The sequence below is a fragment of the Nelumbo lutea genome, chromosome 1 (genome assembly GCF_056320005.1).
Source record: "Nelumbo lutea isolate HS-2025 chromosome 1, American lotus-T2T, whole genome shotgun sequence".
Taxonomy (NCBI): domain Eukaryota; kingdom Viridiplantae; phylum Streptophyta; class Magnoliopsida; order Proteales; family Nelumbonaceae; genus Nelumbo; species Nelumbo lutea.
Window position 1 is genome coordinate 112,268,925 of NC_142684.1, and position 19,079 is coordinate 112,288,003.

General features: G+C 36.5%; 1 protein-coding gene and 1 long non-coding RNA gene across 3 annotated transcripts; one reads left to right on the plus strand and one right to left on the minus strand.

Annotated features, from left to right (window-relative positions):
- Nucleotides 1-5: 5 nt before the first annotated feature.
- LOC148876846 (uncharacterized) lies at nucleotides 6-9,563 on the plus strand. Of its 2 annotated transcripts, none has more exons than XM_088973806.1 (9): nucleotides 6-138; nucleotides 295-878; nucleotides 1,019-1,215; nucleotides 2,436-2,683; nucleotides 2,948-3,100; nucleotides 3,229-3,385; nucleotides 3,541-3,683; nucleotides 3,815-3,850; nucleotides 8,681-9,563. In XM_088973806.1, exons 3-9 carry the CDS (start codon nucleotides 1,140-1,142, stop codon nucleotides 9,470-9,472), a joined length of 1,605 nt encoding a protein of 534 aa, XP_088829932.1. In that variant the 5' UTR covers nucleotides 6-138; nucleotides 295-878; nucleotides 1,019-1,139; the 3' UTR covers nucleotides 9,473-9,563. The 2 variants fall into 2 exon arrangements, with proteins under 2 accessions (XP_088829932.1, XP_088829941.1); XM_088973815.1 differs by having other exon boundaries at nucleotides 8,690-9,563.
- On the minus strand, nucleotides 9,542-12,272 carry LOC148876847 (uncharacterized). The gene is made up of 4 exons (XR_016108216.1): nucleotides 12,113-12,272; nucleotides 10,512-10,963; nucleotides 9,799-9,893; nucleotides 9,542-9,728 (listed from the first exon to the last, which is right to left on the minus strand). It is a non-coding gene; the product is annotated as an uncharacterized LOC148876847 (long non-coding RNA).
- Between the last annotated feature and the right edge of the window lie 6,807 nt (nucleotides 12,273-19,079).

Genomic DNA, 19,079 nt, shown 5'->3' on the forward strand with positions numbered 1-19,079 from the left:
CAAACAAACGATGGCCACAGCCATTAGAATTCCGACTAATCTTCTATTCCAGACGTTCCAACCTTTGTAGACTTTGAACCCACATGCACACAATGTCCATGGATCCATCCATGCATATTGTATACAGCTTCTACTAACGTACGCCCCTCCGGCCTCTTCAGAGTTCAGACATTTCGTTATTCGTTGTGAAAATACGTAGGAAGTTATTACATTCACATAGATGTAGAACGTCTATTTGTTGTATTGCAGTAGGATCCTACGGTGCTGAACTTATCATGTTTTCTTATGGTGTAGGCGATGATGAACTGGGGCCCACCATAGCAGACATGTCTTCTAATATCCTTTACGTCAAACGCACAAGATGTCTATGGTGTACGATGCTGGTTAATCCACTAGAACAGAGGAGCTTACGTTGGAATAGGTGCGCAGTGCGCACTGCTCAATGGGCGTTAGTGGTGTGGGGATCTGAAAGTTGAAACTCTCTTTTTCCATTGCTATAAGCAAATGAACAGCTTAAGTAAAATATAAAATTCATCAATCAAAACCCTCTTAAGAGTTAAGAATCTAGACCCCTCCGCAACTCTCAGGCTATCTCCCCCGGAATTCATTTACCCCAATTCCTTTTTCCTCTTAGAAGCTTTGGTTAGGGTTTCAAACTTGGTCTCTTGGCAAGCCAGAGAAGAAGTTCAATCGACTCTTTTTTATTATTGCATTTTCAAATTTGCCTACTCATCTTGCTTTTGGATGTTGTGAGACTTAGGTTTCTCTATTGCAGCGTTTCCATCATTTCTTAAATTGGCTATCATTTCATTGTTCTCACCCCGAGTAGCACATCAGCTGAATTTGAGAAACTGCGGTAGAAAGTTCTGTTTTCTTTCGTAAGTTTGGTGCTTAGGGTTCGAATCATAAGTGAACGATTTCTTTTTGATTTTCTTGCTGAAGTAGGTTTCTTCAATTCAGCATTCTCTTAATTCGTATCTTATTCGTTTATTCCTTTGTTTCTGATCGCGTGGTGTAGGTATTACGTTGCCAAGCATACTCATGGATCGAAATTTGTCCGGTTTTGAAGTATTTGTGTTTTGAAGTATTTGTGTTTTGAAGTTCATCTCGGGAGGTGAAGGGCGCGTTCTTGAGGTGGGATGAATAGTGTCTTCAATGAAGAGATACTGGCGGACAAGCTTTCCAAGCTCAACAGCACCCAGCAGTGTATCGAAAGTATCCTCTTTCTGGTCCCTTTCTTTCAGCAGTTTTAGTTTCTTGTTGTTTGAAAATTGCTTAAGAAATTTGTTGGTTGTTGGTTGCTTGTAGTGCTCCATTACAACAGTAGATAATTTAGCCATTCACTACTCAGAGATGACAAATTCACATAGTAGTTCTAGGAATATCTACTTCAGGAATTTTCTGTTGGAATTGTGGTTACTGTAAGCATTAGCAATGCATCCAATGAAAGGCACTTAATTTTTGGACTTTGGTTATAGGCTCTTATCGGAGGAACATCTACTCCAGACATCGTTTTTGTCTCAATTTTGTGACTTTTGTGTTCCTTTTCTTTTCAAGATCTCAAGGATCATCGACTAATGTGAAGTTTTGAACTTTTGTCTTAAGAACCACAACCTTTTACTTTTGATAAGGGGCCACAGCACTATCACAAAGGAACATGGAAACAAGTTGGTTATAGCTGACTGGTTTTCCTTTTGATTGCTAGCCACCACTCTATTTCTTTTACTTTTATTATTGGAATAGGACAACAGACTATGGGATAATGTACAGGAGTACAGAGAAAAATATGTCAAGTTAAATGTCCAAATGTCCTAAGAAAGAGCGCAATTTTAACAATTGATTTTTTTTAGCTTTTTTACTTATGCTGCCAACTTCGGGTGGACAACTAAAAACCAAACAATGTAAAATCTCATTAGGCCAGAACCGTTGTTCTATGCTGACCCCAGCCTGGGATGGCTTTTTCTTTCCTTTTTTTTTTCTTTTTCTGAGAGCTCATTCTTGTGCAATGGGATCTCCTGCAAACAAAAACTCTGCACACACTCTTCAAGTGTGGGCATCCAGCTGCACATTGGTAAGATCTCCCTATGAATTTAACATTCATGTATGGAAGATATTCTAGATGTCTATCTGGATGACGTGTGCACAGAGTTTTTTGCTTGCACGAGATCTGGGCTCCATTACTGTACCTGGCAACCAACCTGCAATATTTGGAAAGTCACAGCAGTAAAGCTCATCTTTCTGCTGTAAATTTTCTTTTACTGTTTTTCTTTGGCATCAGAATGGCAGAAGAAGTGTACTTTTTTTCATCCTTTGTATGCTCAAATAACCTATGTAATCTTTCATATATTCTTTGTTGAACTATTTCATTGATTTTTTTGATAAGTATTCATTGATCTTTGATGTTAAACGATTATGTTATCTTAACTTTTCTATAGCACTGTCACATTGGTGTATCTTTCACCGGAACAAGGCAGAGTTGGTTGTAACAACATGGGATAAGCAGTTCCATAATTCACAGAAGGAGCGGAAAGTCCCATTTTTATATCTTGCCAATGACATTCTACAGAACAGCAAGCGCAAAGGAAATGAATTTGTTAACGAGTTTTGGAAGGTTCTTCCTGCAGCACTCAAGGATGTTATTGAGAATGGCGATGATCATGGAAAGAATGTGGTTTCTAGACTGGTACATTTCTTTGCTAAGAGCAACCTTTTTCTCAATGTGCAAAATTACCCCCACCCCCCAAAATACAAACACACAATTGAGATATTTCTTATACTGCTACTTAGTAAATAATTTGGATGTTTTGGATGCCTAGAAAATTGAGATATACTGTGCATCTTTTGGATGCCTAGAAAATTGAACTTTGGCTTAAGAGTTTTCCCACTAAATGATTTTCTTAAAAATTGAGTAAAATGGAGACTTAATAAGCTAATGCATTATTGATAGGTTGAAATCTGGGAAGAAAGGAAGGTATTTGGATATCGTGGGGGCCTTCGAGATTTGATGCTTACAAAGGAGACACCTCCTCCTTTGGAGTTGAGCAAAAAACGTTCATCGTCTGTTAGGATTGTACGGAGAGATTCACGCTCCATTAGAACAGTAAGAAGCAGAAATATCATTCTCTCTCTTCTGTCTTATTTTGTTTGGTATTCATATATTACCTTTCTTTCAATTTCTCAGCAAGCTTGAGACATTGCTAATTGTGCAAGTGATGACTTGCAATCCAGAAATTGGCTATTGGTGGCACTGCAGAGAAAATAGTCTCAGCATTTCACGCTGTGCTTAATGAACATCCCAGTGAAGATGCAGATATGAAAAAATGCAAATCTTCTGTCCGACGTGTGAGGAAGATGGAGAAAGATGTTGAAATTGTTTGTACTAAAGGTAAGTTGAAAATAATAAGAACTTGACTACTTAGAACTGATATTTTGTTTCAATGGTTATTTAGAAATCTTTTGTTCAAATGCGGAAATGCCTGTTCTGAATTTCCTACCATAAGATTCTTCAAGAACATTTCTCTTATTAACTATTAATTTCAGTGGGGGACCCCAAGCGTACAACCTTGGCTAATGAGCTAGAAGAAGAAGAGGCTATTTTGAAACAGTGCATTGAGAAACTTAAATCAGTTGAAACAACAAGGGCAGCTCTAATATCTCAATTAAAAGAAGCACTACATGAGCAGGTGCAGATTTATGGATTGATTATTCTCATTGTTTAATGCAAATAAATGAATTTAGAGATTCTACTTCTTGTCCACATTTTGAATTTAGAAGCTTATGATATTCTCTGAACTCATTCCATGAATTTCTTCAGGAATCTGAACTGGAAAATGTTCGCACTCAATTGCAGGTATGTATATTTTTTCCTTACCTTTTCCGCCCCCACCTTCTGGTTGAAATTATTGCAAATAATATTGACCCAATCAATATCATGATATAGTTTAGCATCTTTCTCCCTATTTCTTTTGTGTATTCTTTTACATTAAATCTGAAATATGTAAGCTGTCACTTAAAACTCACCTTTGTGTTATTTACCAAATATTAAATGTTTTACTCTTTTTTTTTTCTGTTTAGCTTATTTAGTTTTTTAATATTACTCTTTATTATCTCCACTCGTGTATAGATTGGTGACTTTCACTAAGAAAATCAGTCAACTGATGCTTGTGTTTGCATTATGAGATCCGTTTTCTATACACTGTTGCCATGGATGGCAGTGAATATGCATTGCCACAGGAAAATATTACCCAATTAATAATTTCCATGGTGCATTTTGTATTGTACAAGCCAATGTGAAACAATATAGAAAATTTGAGATGAACATGAATATTTGAATTGAAGTTTCACATTAAAAAACAGTGCATTCACCATCTCTTTCCACTCTTATCTGGATTTTATTCAGCTTGATTGGCACACACAGATCTTATTCATAGATTATAGTATTTTTTTTTTTTTTTATTGGCAAAGGAAATTTCTTTGATAAGCCTCTGTAGAATATTATCAATAAATACTTCGACAATACAAACAAGGAATCATGGAACACTCCTCTATTTCCAGTAGATCCCAAAAGCCTTACCACATGAATGCTTGTTTAATTATAGAACAAAATTTTGAGGCCCCAGGAAAGCAAGGGAATAGATTTTTAATTATGGAACACTCCTCTATTTCCAATAGGTCCCAAAAGCCTTATCCATATGATTCCTAGTTTAATTATAGAACAAAAATTTGAAGCCCCAGGAACACAAGGGAATAGATTTTTATCCTTTTCTCAGAAAACGGGAATAGATTTCTGTTAGAGCTTCAAGAAATTTTCTTATAAATTAATCTTTAGGGGATCTGTAAAAGATTTGACATAAGTGGAACATTGTTTGTTCCTTGAAATTGCAGATGTGGTAGAAATTGGCCAGCAATTTATCTTATAACTATATTGACTGTACAACCTGGAATCAGTTTTCTCTTTTCCTTTCTTTTTTTGGGAGGATTAACGACAACCTGCAATCAGTTAGAATAAATACTGCCAAAGGTTAGGTCTTTATCCAGTTTATTCTCCCAAGAATGGATAGCTGGATCTGGATTCAAAATATGTTGATTCCTTCTATAAAATTTAGATGGGATATTCTCATAGTTGTCAAGGAAACGCCTAGGCGACAAGGTGCCTTTGAGGCTCGCCTCGCCTAATCGCCAAGCAGTTTTGTACTATGTGTTGTAAAATGCTTTTTTATTCTTTATTTTTTGACATTATAATTATAAAATAGGCACTATTAAACTAAAATATTCATTCTGTGTGTTTATATACTATTTTTTTTATTATTTTCTTATTTGTTAGGATTTAATCAATACAAACATTGCTAAATGCTGTATTGAACCCTCAAAGACTTTAAAACCTGAACCAATAAGTAACGAAGAACTTAAAATTTTGTCTAATCAACACATTTTCTACTACTACTATAACACATTTTTTCTTTTCTTCTATTCCTATAACAAAAATAAGGGTTCAGCCCCTATATTTTTTGAATTTTCTTTTCCTTCTTTTTTTTCTTCTCATGAATATGTTGATTTTCTATACTTTAACATGAACTCTATACTTTTCTTATGAAAATTATGAATAATTATTAAGGAAATATGGCTATGGTACCTAGGGAACTATCCTAGGATCTATGTTTTCTATATAAAAAAATCCATTGCCTAGGCGACAAGGCGCCCAGCCTCACCTTGGTGCCTTGAAAACTATGGATATTCTGTAATCCTTCTGAATCTGTATTAGAAAATATGCCTCCTCAGTAGAGCTGTAGGGTCGTGCCGCCCACAGCCTGGAACGAAATTGGGCTGCACTGGCATGGCATGACACGATAGTGTGTGGGCTGTGCTGCCTGTGGCCCATGTGCCGGCATGGCCTGGCTTGACCTAACATAACCCATATATATTATATGTATATTTTAATAATATAATAATATATAATATATATAAAATTTTGTTTTCAATTTTATTATACTATCTCATTTTATTATTGCATATATAAACAATTGTATACATCAAAACTCTTGTAAAATAAAATTTTAAGATTTTTTTTCAATTTTTTAAAAATATACCTCTCATGGCTTGGCCCAGCCAGGCCCAAGACTCGGCCCACAGACCAGCTCATCCCGCAGCATGGCATGGGCCCACGTGGGCTTGGGCCGTGGGCTGTGGGCCATGCTGGGCTGGCCCCTTGAAGTATTGCAGAGGAGGGGAAGCACGACCCAGATTGGCCCGCCAAAAGCATGGCCAAACACATCCCGATTTACACCTCTACTCAGGTTGGATAGGAGATTGAAGAGGCGTTAAAAGGGCCTAATTTTAGGTGTAGATGAATGCCTGGCCTTTGGGATCAGTAAATTCTCTTCATTTTTTCCAGGAATGTTGGGACACTATCAAAGTAACCGGGAAGACCTGTGCTCGGACTTTTTTTGAAGTTTTATCATAAAAAAAAAAGGAATATAACTTGCATCATTTTAATATATTCCATTGAACTTGAAGATTCATGGTGAATGAATTTTCTTGGGAGCATATAATAGCTAATGTCCTATATGTTTGGTACTTTGGTTAAAGGTTTTCGTATGTGAGAAATCTTTCTTCAGAAGGAATCACCCTGATGAAGAGGTGCATTTTGGATGGGATCTCAATATGGAGAAAAATAGGAGGAACAGATGAATCAAAATAAGGACTTGGTTGTGTTTTTCCTTTTGATGAAATTGGGAAGGGAATGAAGAATCAAGATTTATCTTAACATTTTTGGTCAAAGAGAGGCAAGGTTTTCTGAAAATCCTTTCCCTTGGATGTTTGTTGGTCTCTGTGGAATGAAAGAAATGCTTGGATTTTTTAAGGAAAATCTGTCCCAATTCAGGCTCTTATGAAGATCAAGTGGAAAGGGGGGGGGGGGAGTTCTGATTTTTGAGGATGTTTCCATTGATCAATTCAGAAATCACTGGAGTAGTATTATTATTTGACAAGAGTAAATCCTTGGAATCATTGTTTATAAAGTGCATACAGTTGGACATGTGATAGTTTTTGTATAGCTTGAGGGGCTCTTTTCCTCATCAGAAAGAAGGAAATTGTTTATGACTGGGTGATTTGCCCTGCATTTATTGTTTTTCTACCAATTTTTTCCATTATAGTGGGTCTGACTCAAGATTGAGACAAGGGATAAGGGGATATTTGGAATCATTGTACAGTCGCCATCCCCAATGCCAGATGCCCTTCATAGGGGCATGAGGGAGGTGGAGTCAGGAAAGGTTCCAAGGAAACATCTCCATTTTCTAGATGATACTTGGTTTAAGTTGTATAAAACTTATTGGAGTTTCATTTTTGTGGTGTCAAGGCATGAGTTTGCCAAGTGACAACATGTGAAAATCTCCTGTTAATTTTGGATGGTTGTTTTTATAGATGTGTGTTAAAGTAGATTTAGATGTTGAGAAGGTGCAAATTTTGTTCATGTTTTGATTGGGATATTTCAAGGTGTTCTTAAGACAAAAGTTTGTGTGGTTGATGATGTGAATTGTCTTTATGCTTTTCTTTCTAGCACCTTCTGCTAGTCTCCATTTCAGCACTAGGATCACGCCGCATCTACTGCTCTCCAGTTGGATTGCCTGCCTCTTTTATATTGATTCGGTTCACTTATACTTTACTTTTCAAATTGAACATGTAGCAAGGTAGATTCACTTTGACCTGTGAATCTAGAAATGTGTCCAAGAAACCAACTTTTTTTTTTTTTTTTTTTATGGGGATACAGAAGGAAACACTAGAAAAACTGAGATGAGCGTGGATAGGAATTAGGAAGTGTATATCGATCTCATAAATGTACAAGGAATACTAAATTTATTGCTTAATGATTATCGACAAGGTGTAAGGTTTGTAGGAAAAATATTTTACTAAGGCTGTGTTTGGTTTGAAGGAAAAAGTAGGAAGGGACGGGAAAAGTAGGGAAACCTTTACAAACCTAGTATAGGTTTCCTTACCTTTCCCTTCCTTTCCCTACCTTTTCCTTCAAACCAAACATAGCCTAATATTAGATGTAATAGCAAGCTATAGGATATGCAAACAGTAAATATTTAAATAAAGAAGTCATGCTGCCCTGCTGAGCTTTTTGATAAGTTTAAACAAAAGTTATAAAAGATTGGAATGGGTATTGTGAGGTTACATACTTTGACCATGCTGTACAATGGTATCAAACCATTTCCCTTTGTTTACCTACTTTTGTCTGTTATCAATTGATACAGTTCGATACAAGGTGATACAGAGATATGGTCAATGAATGGGAAAACATATAGGTTCATTGGGACTGTGAAGCCCAACTGTCGAGATTTAATACCTTAAAGGTAAGGTTTGGCTGAAGCTTGAAACATGTTGGATGCTGTCCCCTTTTTCAACTTGTCAATCCAAATTGCGGACACTGGACAAGAATGAAACTATCTGTTTTATTTGGAACAATTCTCTTGGACTTGTGGCTTTATTAGAAGATGGAAAATGTAGTGCCAAAGAGATTGTCACATCTCACCAATTGTGAAATCACTTGGGAGTTATCAATAAAGAAATAAAAATGTAAATTCACTACTAAAGAAGATGTGTTTCATCAATAGATTTCCCTTAATTAGCAATCGTTAATGCCAGTGCCTAATGCTTTTTCCCCATCATTTTTCCTGATTAGGTGGCACAGGCTCAAGCAGAAGAAGCTAGCAGTATGCGAAAGCGGCTCAGAAATGAAAATGATGGTGCAGCCTCCAATCCTTCATTGCCAACTTCAAATTCACAAGCAGAATCAAATGCAAAAGCCAGGGAAACACCTAAGAGGACGGTTGCAGCCATTGCAGCTGAGGTTGCAGACAAGTTAGCAGCGTCTACCTCATCGCAAATGATCATGACTTCGGTTCTCTCAACCTTTGCAGCTGAGGAGGCAAAGAATGCTGGTTTGGCAACTGGGGCACCACAGTCTAATAATACATCTTCTAACATGCCAGCAAATTCGTTTTCTGAGTCAAGACCAAAACTTGAAAAGCCTATGCCGATTTCAAATGCCAATGTTTATATTGCTGCACAACAGCCTTCTGGTGCATTAAGGCATCAGTATCAAACGGTTATGGTACAACCTTCCACACATGCCCAAGCTTCGACTTCCCAAGTGCAATATCATCATGTACTTCCAAGCCAACCTTCCCAACAGTCTTTACAACCATCTGGAAGTGTTATGACTGGAGTGCCTTATGGATATGGCTACCCACCACAGGCACCGCCCCCAGGTCCACCACCAACCCCACCCCCACCACCCCCGGCACCGCCACACATGATGAATCTGGCAGCACCATTAGTTCAGCAACAGCCAGTGCCACTAACTCAGCAACAACCAATTGTGTTGACTCACCAACCCCAAGCACATTCTAGTTTTAGCTCACTTCAACCGCCAGGAATGGTGTATTACATTCACCCTCATCAACCTCAGTGACACCGAGTACTTTCAAGTAGGCAAATATCCCTCCAGTTGTGTAAACAATTCATTTTTTTCAATAGAAGCAAATTTTTGAAGAACCCTGAAATTCTTTGTGCAAATTGGCTGGATGTTGATACCGGAGCTGTTCCTTTTTCTCGTTCAGTCTGAAGTCTGAACCAGAATCAGAAGTTGTGGAGGATCTTATTGCGTTTCCTCTACCATCTTCACTGTTCTCATCATCTTGGTCTTTATCTTTTATCACTAATTTTACCTGAGAGGTGGTGGTTTAGAAGCTGTACAATGGAGTGCTACAAAATTGATGGAAGAAAACAAAGTGTTACCTTTTTTCACAAATAAATTCTCTAGATTTTTTGTGGCGAAATCATCTTTGCTGCCCGGATCTTGAAATCTAACCCAATCTATTGCAATGCCTTTTCTGAAAGAAAATGTTGTAATTTGTAATTTGAATCAAGGTTTTGCAAAATAGATAAATAAATAATCCAATATGCCTAAACTTATTAAGACAGCAATTTGTAACACTGCAATTCTTTAGGCATGGATTCCAACTCCCAACTCTATGCTGGGCTATATCCCATGTGGGCCTGCCTGTTGTAAGTGCTGTTATTAAAGGTGTAGACAAACTTGAATGAGAAGAATCTCAGCTGAACTATATATTCAAGCATTTCAATTTTCTCTCTGATCTGAGTTAGCAGTTCATCCCTTCTTTTTCTTTTCTATTTTGTTTTGGTACTTGTATAAGTTTACGTTGAACCCCACAATCAGGTAGCTAAAAGAGTTAAAACAGAGGGTTGAGAGGAATGTCCAGATGAAACATTAGCTCAACCATGAGTGAGCAACCCCTTCATTCATGGTGGGAGGAAGAAACAAGATCATGTATACTAGACTTAGCGTCTAGCTTGATTAACTTGGTATTGATATGCACCTGTACAAGTGCTTTCAAACGTTTAACCATTTATTCTAGATATCATCAAAACAATCCCATAAAATTACAATCAAATAGCTTATTCGTTACTAAACATGAATAAAAACATACTTGCAAGGGTAGAATTCCTGATGATAGAAGTGACAAATGGCTTCTCACTGAAGCTTCTTCACCCAGAACATCCCCATCAGATATCTCTTTGTATTCTCTGTCGCAAGTCCTTGTGGAAAAACTTTATGTGAACCTCATATACCACTTTAGGCTCAGTTCGGAAGAAGTATAAATACAAATATATATAAAATAATACAAAATACAGGGGAGTCCGGATCTCCTGCCCACGTTTATTGGAGCCACACATGGAGAACATCTCATCCTCTGCATAGTATTATGCAGGGGGAGATGTTCCCAATTCACAGGGTAGTGCAATACAAGGTTTTGTACTCTATTGTATTTGTATTTATATTATACTCTTTCCAAACTGAGCCGTACGTACATCAAGAAAGAATGTATCTAACCTTGAGGGTGGTAATCCTGTCTGCATGCAAAATTTCCAACTCTGGATCCTAATTTGAGCACATTATGTAAGTATTTGTTAACAGCTAGAAAAACGAGTAGACTGAAATATAGAGGTTACACAACTTAATCCATAAACTCATCAAGATCAACCTCTTGATTGGTTGCAGAAGATTTTTTTTTTTTTTTTTTTTTTTTTGAGCTAGCAACTCCTGTAGGATCTGACTAGAAATTTAGACGATAAAGTTAGATTCAATCATAATTAGTGTAAAGGGCCCAGCGGCACATGCATTTACATTAATTGGAAATTCATTCAAGGAAAAATAAAAAAGAGAGCAAAAACAAGGATACAGAAAATCTGGATTGCACTAGCAAAATAAAAATGGCAAAGCTCCTTGCTTAACTAATAATGCACAAATTTTGGGATTCCTAGTATACTATGATGAAATGAAAACCAAATTAGGAGAAAATGTTATACCTTCCGATGGATCATTTAACATTTACACAAAGTGACACGGCATGGATACAGATAGTTATGAAGATCAATAATTCTTACACCTCTTTTCTCATAACTGAGTTTCTCTTCTCAAAACCCTGACAATAGGTCCAAAAGAGCCTCTTTTGAGTGCTATACTACTCAGCTCTCTCTTTACTCTCACTTAAATCTTATAGAACCAGATTGGTCTTTGCATCGTTTTGCCTTTTGATGCACCACCACTGAACAATGGTCAATCAACCCAATTTCATCATCCACTAGAGGTTTTCAGAATTTTCTTTTCACTGATCTAAAAAAGATTTGGTAAGAGAACAGGGAACCGCCATAACTTGGTTCGAACTCAAAAAAGAGACCATGAAAAAGGTGTTACCATCAGCTATTTTGGATCTCAAATGACAGAACACAATTTCCCTAGAAAACCAGTAAAAAGATCATTCTCATAACCTGTACTGAAAACCCCAAAAACTCATTTTGGAATTACTGCAATCTGCAGAGCCGTCATATTCAATGGGAGGATAGATGACAACAACACCAAAGATAGAAGCGATGAAAGCGCATCTAATGAGACAGAACACATGATGAAGAAAGTAAATCAGCTGATGAAATAAAAGACAGATTTTGTTTTTACCAGAAATAGAGAGAGAAGAGTATAAAAACAAACAGCAGAAATCAGTAATCACATAAAGAGGAGAGTGGAACATACTCTTTTATATAATCCCGAGCTGCCGCAGCCATTACATTTCCGCATGCTATCTTGGTTTTTGTGTGCTGGGTCCCAAGGTTTGGAATGAGGTGGGGCGACGGAAAAATCTGCAAGCATGAGAGATATCAAACACGAAAATAGGAAATCAATCTGTGGATGTGTACGGTATACAAAGCAAGTGGGAATTTTTTTTTTTTTTTTTGCAAATGGGAGTGTATTTGATTTTGCCCATTAGTCCGTTTTGATGGTATCTAACCAGATTTTGTTGCCTATCCAAATAAACCGAAAAATAAACAGATTTTGTTACCATAATTAACGGAAAAGTGCAGCAAATATCATTTGCAGGAAATAAAATAATGAAAGACCCAAAACAAAGAGGGGCTTTTACTGTTCAGTCTACCCCCAGAAATTCTAGCTTCACCTACAGTTTGGGGTAGGTGCCAATCCAAATTGATACTGATTCACGGGGTGGATATGAATTTTATAGATACAACTGTTTATAATTTTGAATTATTGTAGGTTTATAGTCTAAAAATCCCAAACAAAATATGAATTTACAAACTTTTAGAATTCCCTAATGAGTTGGGATCTTTTGCCAATAAAACACCTTCCAAGCCTCTATCTGAAAGAACGATAGGATCCATCGTATGGACACCTAAAAGGTTGCGGAATGGGTGGACGAATTTCAAAAATCTTCTACTTTTCTTCCAACTGGGAATCGTATTCCATAATTTTAGAATCAAAATTCAATGATGCTACTTGAACCAAACCAGACCAGATTTGAACCAAAAGGAAAGGAAGCGATTATACCTGATCCAGAGAAGCAGTATCTCCCAACGTTGGTGTTCACGTCCAAAGAAGATCCCAAGATTAGCTCCCACTCAAGATGACACAGTGATGATGGAGCCGAACCAACAGTGTTCGTCCCACGAACCAGGTTCTTCTAAAGAATATGGAAAACTGTGAACACCACACGAACAATCAATAACCTTTCTTGATCTTCTCTAATTGAGAATTCGAACTCGTAGAAAAGGTGATGGCGGCTACTGGAGGCGATTGCTAGAGAAGAAGGTGGCAAACTGCTATTTTCTTCTCTAGGGTTATCTGAGATCCTATCTCAAGAATGCAGAGTGTGATCTGTTAAAAACCCATAGGGTTCGAATTCAAGTAATTCGAAATTAGGGTTTCCTCCTCTTTCTTGGTGATTAAAGAAACCTCCTAATCATATTAGGAGTTGCCCTTATCCAAATATGTATTTGGATTAGGACTCCTCTTAATCCTATCTGCAGATTAGATCAGATTTTTGGGCTTAACCTAATCTCAGATCCGCCCCTTTAAGTAACTGATCAAATCAGCCCAGATCGAAATGGGCTTTAGGCCCAATATGTATTAAGTGCTCAATAGTCTTCCAACCTGCTGCCCAATTGGGCTTTTTTGTATGACGTGGGACCCAAGCATTGATCTACACATCAGCCACATGGGTTCGGCTTAGCCTCTGTTACAAGGCCTAGCCGAATTCACTGGAAAACCCAGTGAACCCCTTGAGCCCATCACATGGACCCTATGGGCCCAACACTTACACTAAGTGGTCCCTAGGCCAAGCCATCTTATAAAAACTAGGGGTGTTCATGGGTCGGGTTGGGTCGGTTTGTTGGGATTTTCCCAATCGACCCGACCTGGTCGGGTTACCTGAGGTGGAAACTGAAACCGACCCACTGATAGGCCAAACCGACTTGGTCGGTTTGAGTCAGGTTGGGTCGATCTAGGTCGGTTTCGCTTTTGCTCTTGTACAAAAGGACACCTAATTGAATTCTAATTGTAAATGCCTAATGGGTTGCCTATTTGGTGTAAAAGATTATAGAAAGTTAGAAATTAGGATAGATTGCCTATTCTAATTGTAATTGCCTAATGGGCCTTCTAGATCTAGTAGAAGACTAGTTATAGTTAAGTAGGAAACTACTCAAACTAGGAACTATACCGAACTGACTAGTTCAGTTCGGGTAGGGTTGGTTTTGTTTTTCACACAAGAAAATCGAAACTGACCCGATATATCGGTTTATATATTTGCCCAACCCGAAACCGACCGATACTGATGAAAACCCAATTGACTCGGGTTGGGTCGATCTGGGTTGGTCAATTTGGTCGGGTTGGGCATTCTTATGAACAACCCTAATAAAAACCCAGGGACTATGGGCAGATGCAAGATTAGCCCATCAGGTATTATCCTAAATGGCCTTACATTTAACCTCTCAGCCCATAATGATCAAGCATTGCCTGACAAGAGATGACCTCTCCCTCGGCTACAAGGAACAGTGTTGCACTCTCTACTCACATGGATCCCGGGAATTAAAACCATTTGCAAACATTTTGAAACCATATATAAGTATATATCATATATATAAATTTTGCTAAACAAAATTCCAACGATTGAAATCAATCGCCGGCAGTTTGGTTTCCATCAGAGAGAGTGCATCACCGATCATTACCTTTGTCCGACAAAGGGGCTGATCCCGTCACTATGATCACCCACTCAGATGAATTCTCAGACTGTCCCAACATACCCAGGTTTTGACCCCCGCTAGGGATCTCACTGATTGGCATATCAAAGACAGCCCAATCCGACACCTAAAGCAGTACCATAATCGGGTCTAGGGGTCAGGTGTAATTTTTCAAATTTGCCCATCAATCTCCAAGGTCCAAGGCAATACTGGAAATCTGGTCCGATTCAAGGATTCAAGTAATCCTACACTGCATGTGCCTTGGGTCTCACCCTGGCGGCTACGACATGCCACCCCAACACTTGGCAACACACCAATGTCAGCCTTGATAGGATAAATCTCCCCAGACTTATCCAACAACTGTGAATGTTCTAAACTAACACGAGTCTCATTAAGTGTCCAGTTTAAAGGTCTTACATAGAAATATACCACACAACATGAATCAAACATGTACTTTATTTATTTACACTAAATATCAAAAGTACATCAAAACTTATTGAAGCTAAGGGCATACAAAACAATCTAACACTATCAACTTGATCTAACACCGCACATATCACCATGAGACCATAAATATGGTGTTAGATCAAGTTGGTAGAGGGTTGGAAGGTATTTTGTTAGTAGGTGATCTAGACTCTTCCCTGCTCGGTTAGAATATAAACTAGTGCTGAGAGTCTAAGACGAAGCCTGAAATCCTGTTTGATTTTAACACATTTTCCTCGATTTAAGAGCAAAATGTATCTACGACTACGAGAGGTCCAAGTCAGACTTATCATTTTTCTTTCACATGAGCAGCTAAATAGTAACATGATGTTTCAAGGTTGAACCTAAAATATTTAAGCACTTCAACTTATTGTAGCATTTCAAGCTAAGGGGGTCTCACTCAGCCTAAAAGCTTAAGCATTTTCCTCGTTATGAAAATAGCCGGTTTGAAGGGATGATGTTGATGGTAAATAGCAGATTACTATACTTTTTTTTGGGTGGGGGGAGGTCTCACTTTAATATGAACTAGTAAAAGTGTACATGCGTTGCACACGATAATATCAAATGATGATAATGATAACAATCAACAACCAAATGATCTTACTGGTTGAACCATTAACCTATTTAACCCAGAAAATGGACTATGATTAAAACATTAATTCATTTTTTTCTTTGTATTTTAGCCATTTCTATCTTTACTAACAATAATTCTTATTTTTCAAACATATTTTTGTTTAATATGAAGAATATATAATTTAATGCATGTTCAAAATTTTCTATAAAATTTATAAAAAAATTATATATTTTTATTTTTTATTATTTAATTTATGAGATAATAAAATTACTTATTTACCAAGAGGAAATGCAATTCCAATATATTGTTTGAACATTGATTTTTAATATTATGGTCAAATCAATTATTTATATATATAGTATATATAATATATATGTTATTTATTATTTATTTATAAATATGTTATTTATATTACATTTTTGTAAACTTTTTATATGATGGAAATAGTTGAAAAAGTACTTATGTTTTTTGTTTTTTTTTTTATTTCAACTGTTATATTTTCCTTTTTCTTTTAATAATTTATTACTTTTATAAAAAAACTAAATCGGATCATATCATATTTGAATACCTAACATCTTGATCGGATTTGGATTTGAATCAATATTTACGAGATCCAGTCGAATCTTTGGATTAGATCATATTTGAATATACCATAATTTAAATCTGATATGATCTATTTGCATCCCTACCAAACCACTTGCATACAATGGATGACCTAGCTAATTAAATTATTGAACCATTTGACATGGTTAGTCGGGTCGTGTATTAGACATTAATGCTCCTTATTTTTTATCCTAAATTTTATCCAATTTTTCATTAATGAAATTAATTCTCATTGATCACACTTTTTTATATGATGAATATATAATATTATAAAATGTATCCAAAATTATCGACAACTTTCTACTTTTTCTAGAATTTTATGTATTTTATTATTTAATAATAACATCCATTTGGCATGGATAGTTTAACCACTAACACATCACTTGGATGGAAAAACCATTTTGCTTTTTTAGCTGATTTTAAATCATGTATTCCATTTTCATCATTGATAAAAGTAATTCTTATTTTCACATTTATTTTTGTTTAATATGATGAATATATAACAACAAAGTTGTATCAGTATGCTTTATACAAAGCTTTATTTTTTGAGTTTATATGTATGTACGTATGTATGTATGTATTTAATATTCATTACTTAGTTATGACATCATAGATTGACCCATTTGACCTGAAATGTTAGATCATTGACCTATCTACCATCCAAATATGGAAATGGTTTCATTTTAAAATTGGTTTTAAATTTTGCATTTCATTTATATCATTGATAAAATAATTATTTTTTATCATACTTATTTTTGTTTATATTATTAGTATATAATATTATAGATGTGCCCAAAATTGTTTCATATTTTTTTGTATTATTCTATTTAAAAAAAAGTGTTTTTAATTATCATGGGTTAATCTATTTGACCTGAAAGGTTGAACTACTAACCCACCCTCTAAATAGGAGGATGGTTTAATTTCCCATCAATTTTAAGTTGTATATTTGATGTCCACCATTAATAAAATTATGTCTATTTTATCATAGTTATTTTTAATATGACAAATATATAATAATATAAACTATCCATTTTTTCCAAATTTGTTTTTTTTTTCTATAACTTTTATAATTTTTTATATTTCTAAATTTGTATTATTTATTTATGACATCATGAAATCATCCATTTGACCCAAATGGTTTAAGTACTTACCCACAACCTAGATGGAAAATATGATTTAATTTCTAAGTTTATTTTAAAAATATAAAATTTCATTCTATTAATAATTATTGTGTATGGATTTATTAGTGGAATTTAATGATGATAAACAAAAGTATTTTTTATATCTCTAAGTTTGTATTATTTATTTATGACATCATGAAATTATCCATTTGACCCAATTGTTTGAAGTACTTACCCACGACTTAAATATGATTTCATTTCTATGTTTATTTTAAAAATATAAAATTTAATTCTATTAATAACTATTGTGTATGAATTTATTAGTGGAATTTAATGACTTAAATGTGGGATTTAATGGGAGGTAATTGCATATACTTAATGATATTCTTTTAATTATATTTTATTCCCTTTCAATAGAGATGAACTAAATTCAAAAGGAATGGTATTTCAACTAATTTAGATTAATTGAACATTTTAACCATGTAACAGTCGGGCTGTAGATTCAATAAGGCCCACATCCTCGTGTATTTTATCACTGGGATGGAATGTTAAGAATTTGGCTTTTGTCGAAGCACCCTCCAGCCAGGGCACCGTTCCTGCATCGGAGGACGCGCCATGCATCCTCCGATTCGTGTAAGCGGTTGAAGCATGCGACGATGCTTCACACCGTTAGTTAAGCAAAACCCAAACCCATTTTTTTTAATACCCTCCTCCCCTCTCCTCATCCACCCAGTGGTGACTTAACATCCATTACCGCTGGCGACAAACAACCATCACCAGCGGATGGATCAACCTAGGTATTGTCTTCTTTACATCTTTCTTCTTCAATGAAAACTAGCCCTAATCATTTTAGATGACAGCCATCATCACAAGATATCGGCATCCGACAACCATTACTGACGACCAAAGGTCTCTCCCCCCATCCACCCGGCGGCGACTTAACTTACTAGACCGATGACGATGACAGAGGAGTAGGGTAAATCTCGACTAAGGTGAATCAGATCAGAAAATGGGAGGGGTTGTCGTTGTTAACTCCCACTGCTGCTGCTGGTCCCAATCGTATTTCGGCCTAGGTTCACTGCTTGCACCCGCCGCCTCCTGATGGAGGGATAAAAGCTGATCAAAGTGTTGTTGCTGGTCTTCCGCCGCTATGCTTTGTCTTGAACAGAGGAGTATTCCAGATCTCGGTAGTGACGAAACAGAGAACGGAAGAAGAGGAAAAAGGAGGGAAAGACAAAAGAGAGAGAAAGAGAAAGAAAAGATGAGAGGTTAGAGGTGGAGGTGTGAAATAGGAGAAAATCCACCGCTCATTCACTGCCGCTGTCAAGGGAGAGGAGAGGAGAGACCGGGAGAGTACTAAAAATAAAAGGTTTTGCTTAACTAACGGCGTGAAACATCCCTCGCATGCTTCAACATTTACAGGAGGATGTATGGCACGTCCTCCAATTGCGCGAACAGTACCCTGACTGAGGGCGACTGATGCCAAACTCGAGTATTATTACTGGGGCCCGTGTATTTTATCACTCGGGGTGGAGTATTATAATTATTGGTTCTACATTCTGCAGAACAGCTTGCCCAATCCTATCTCCCTTTAATACCCGTTTCACTTCACTATTTGAACTTTGAAAAGTGACATACTACATTGGTACCTGAACGTTTGGAAGTGACACTTTGGTTCAACACACACC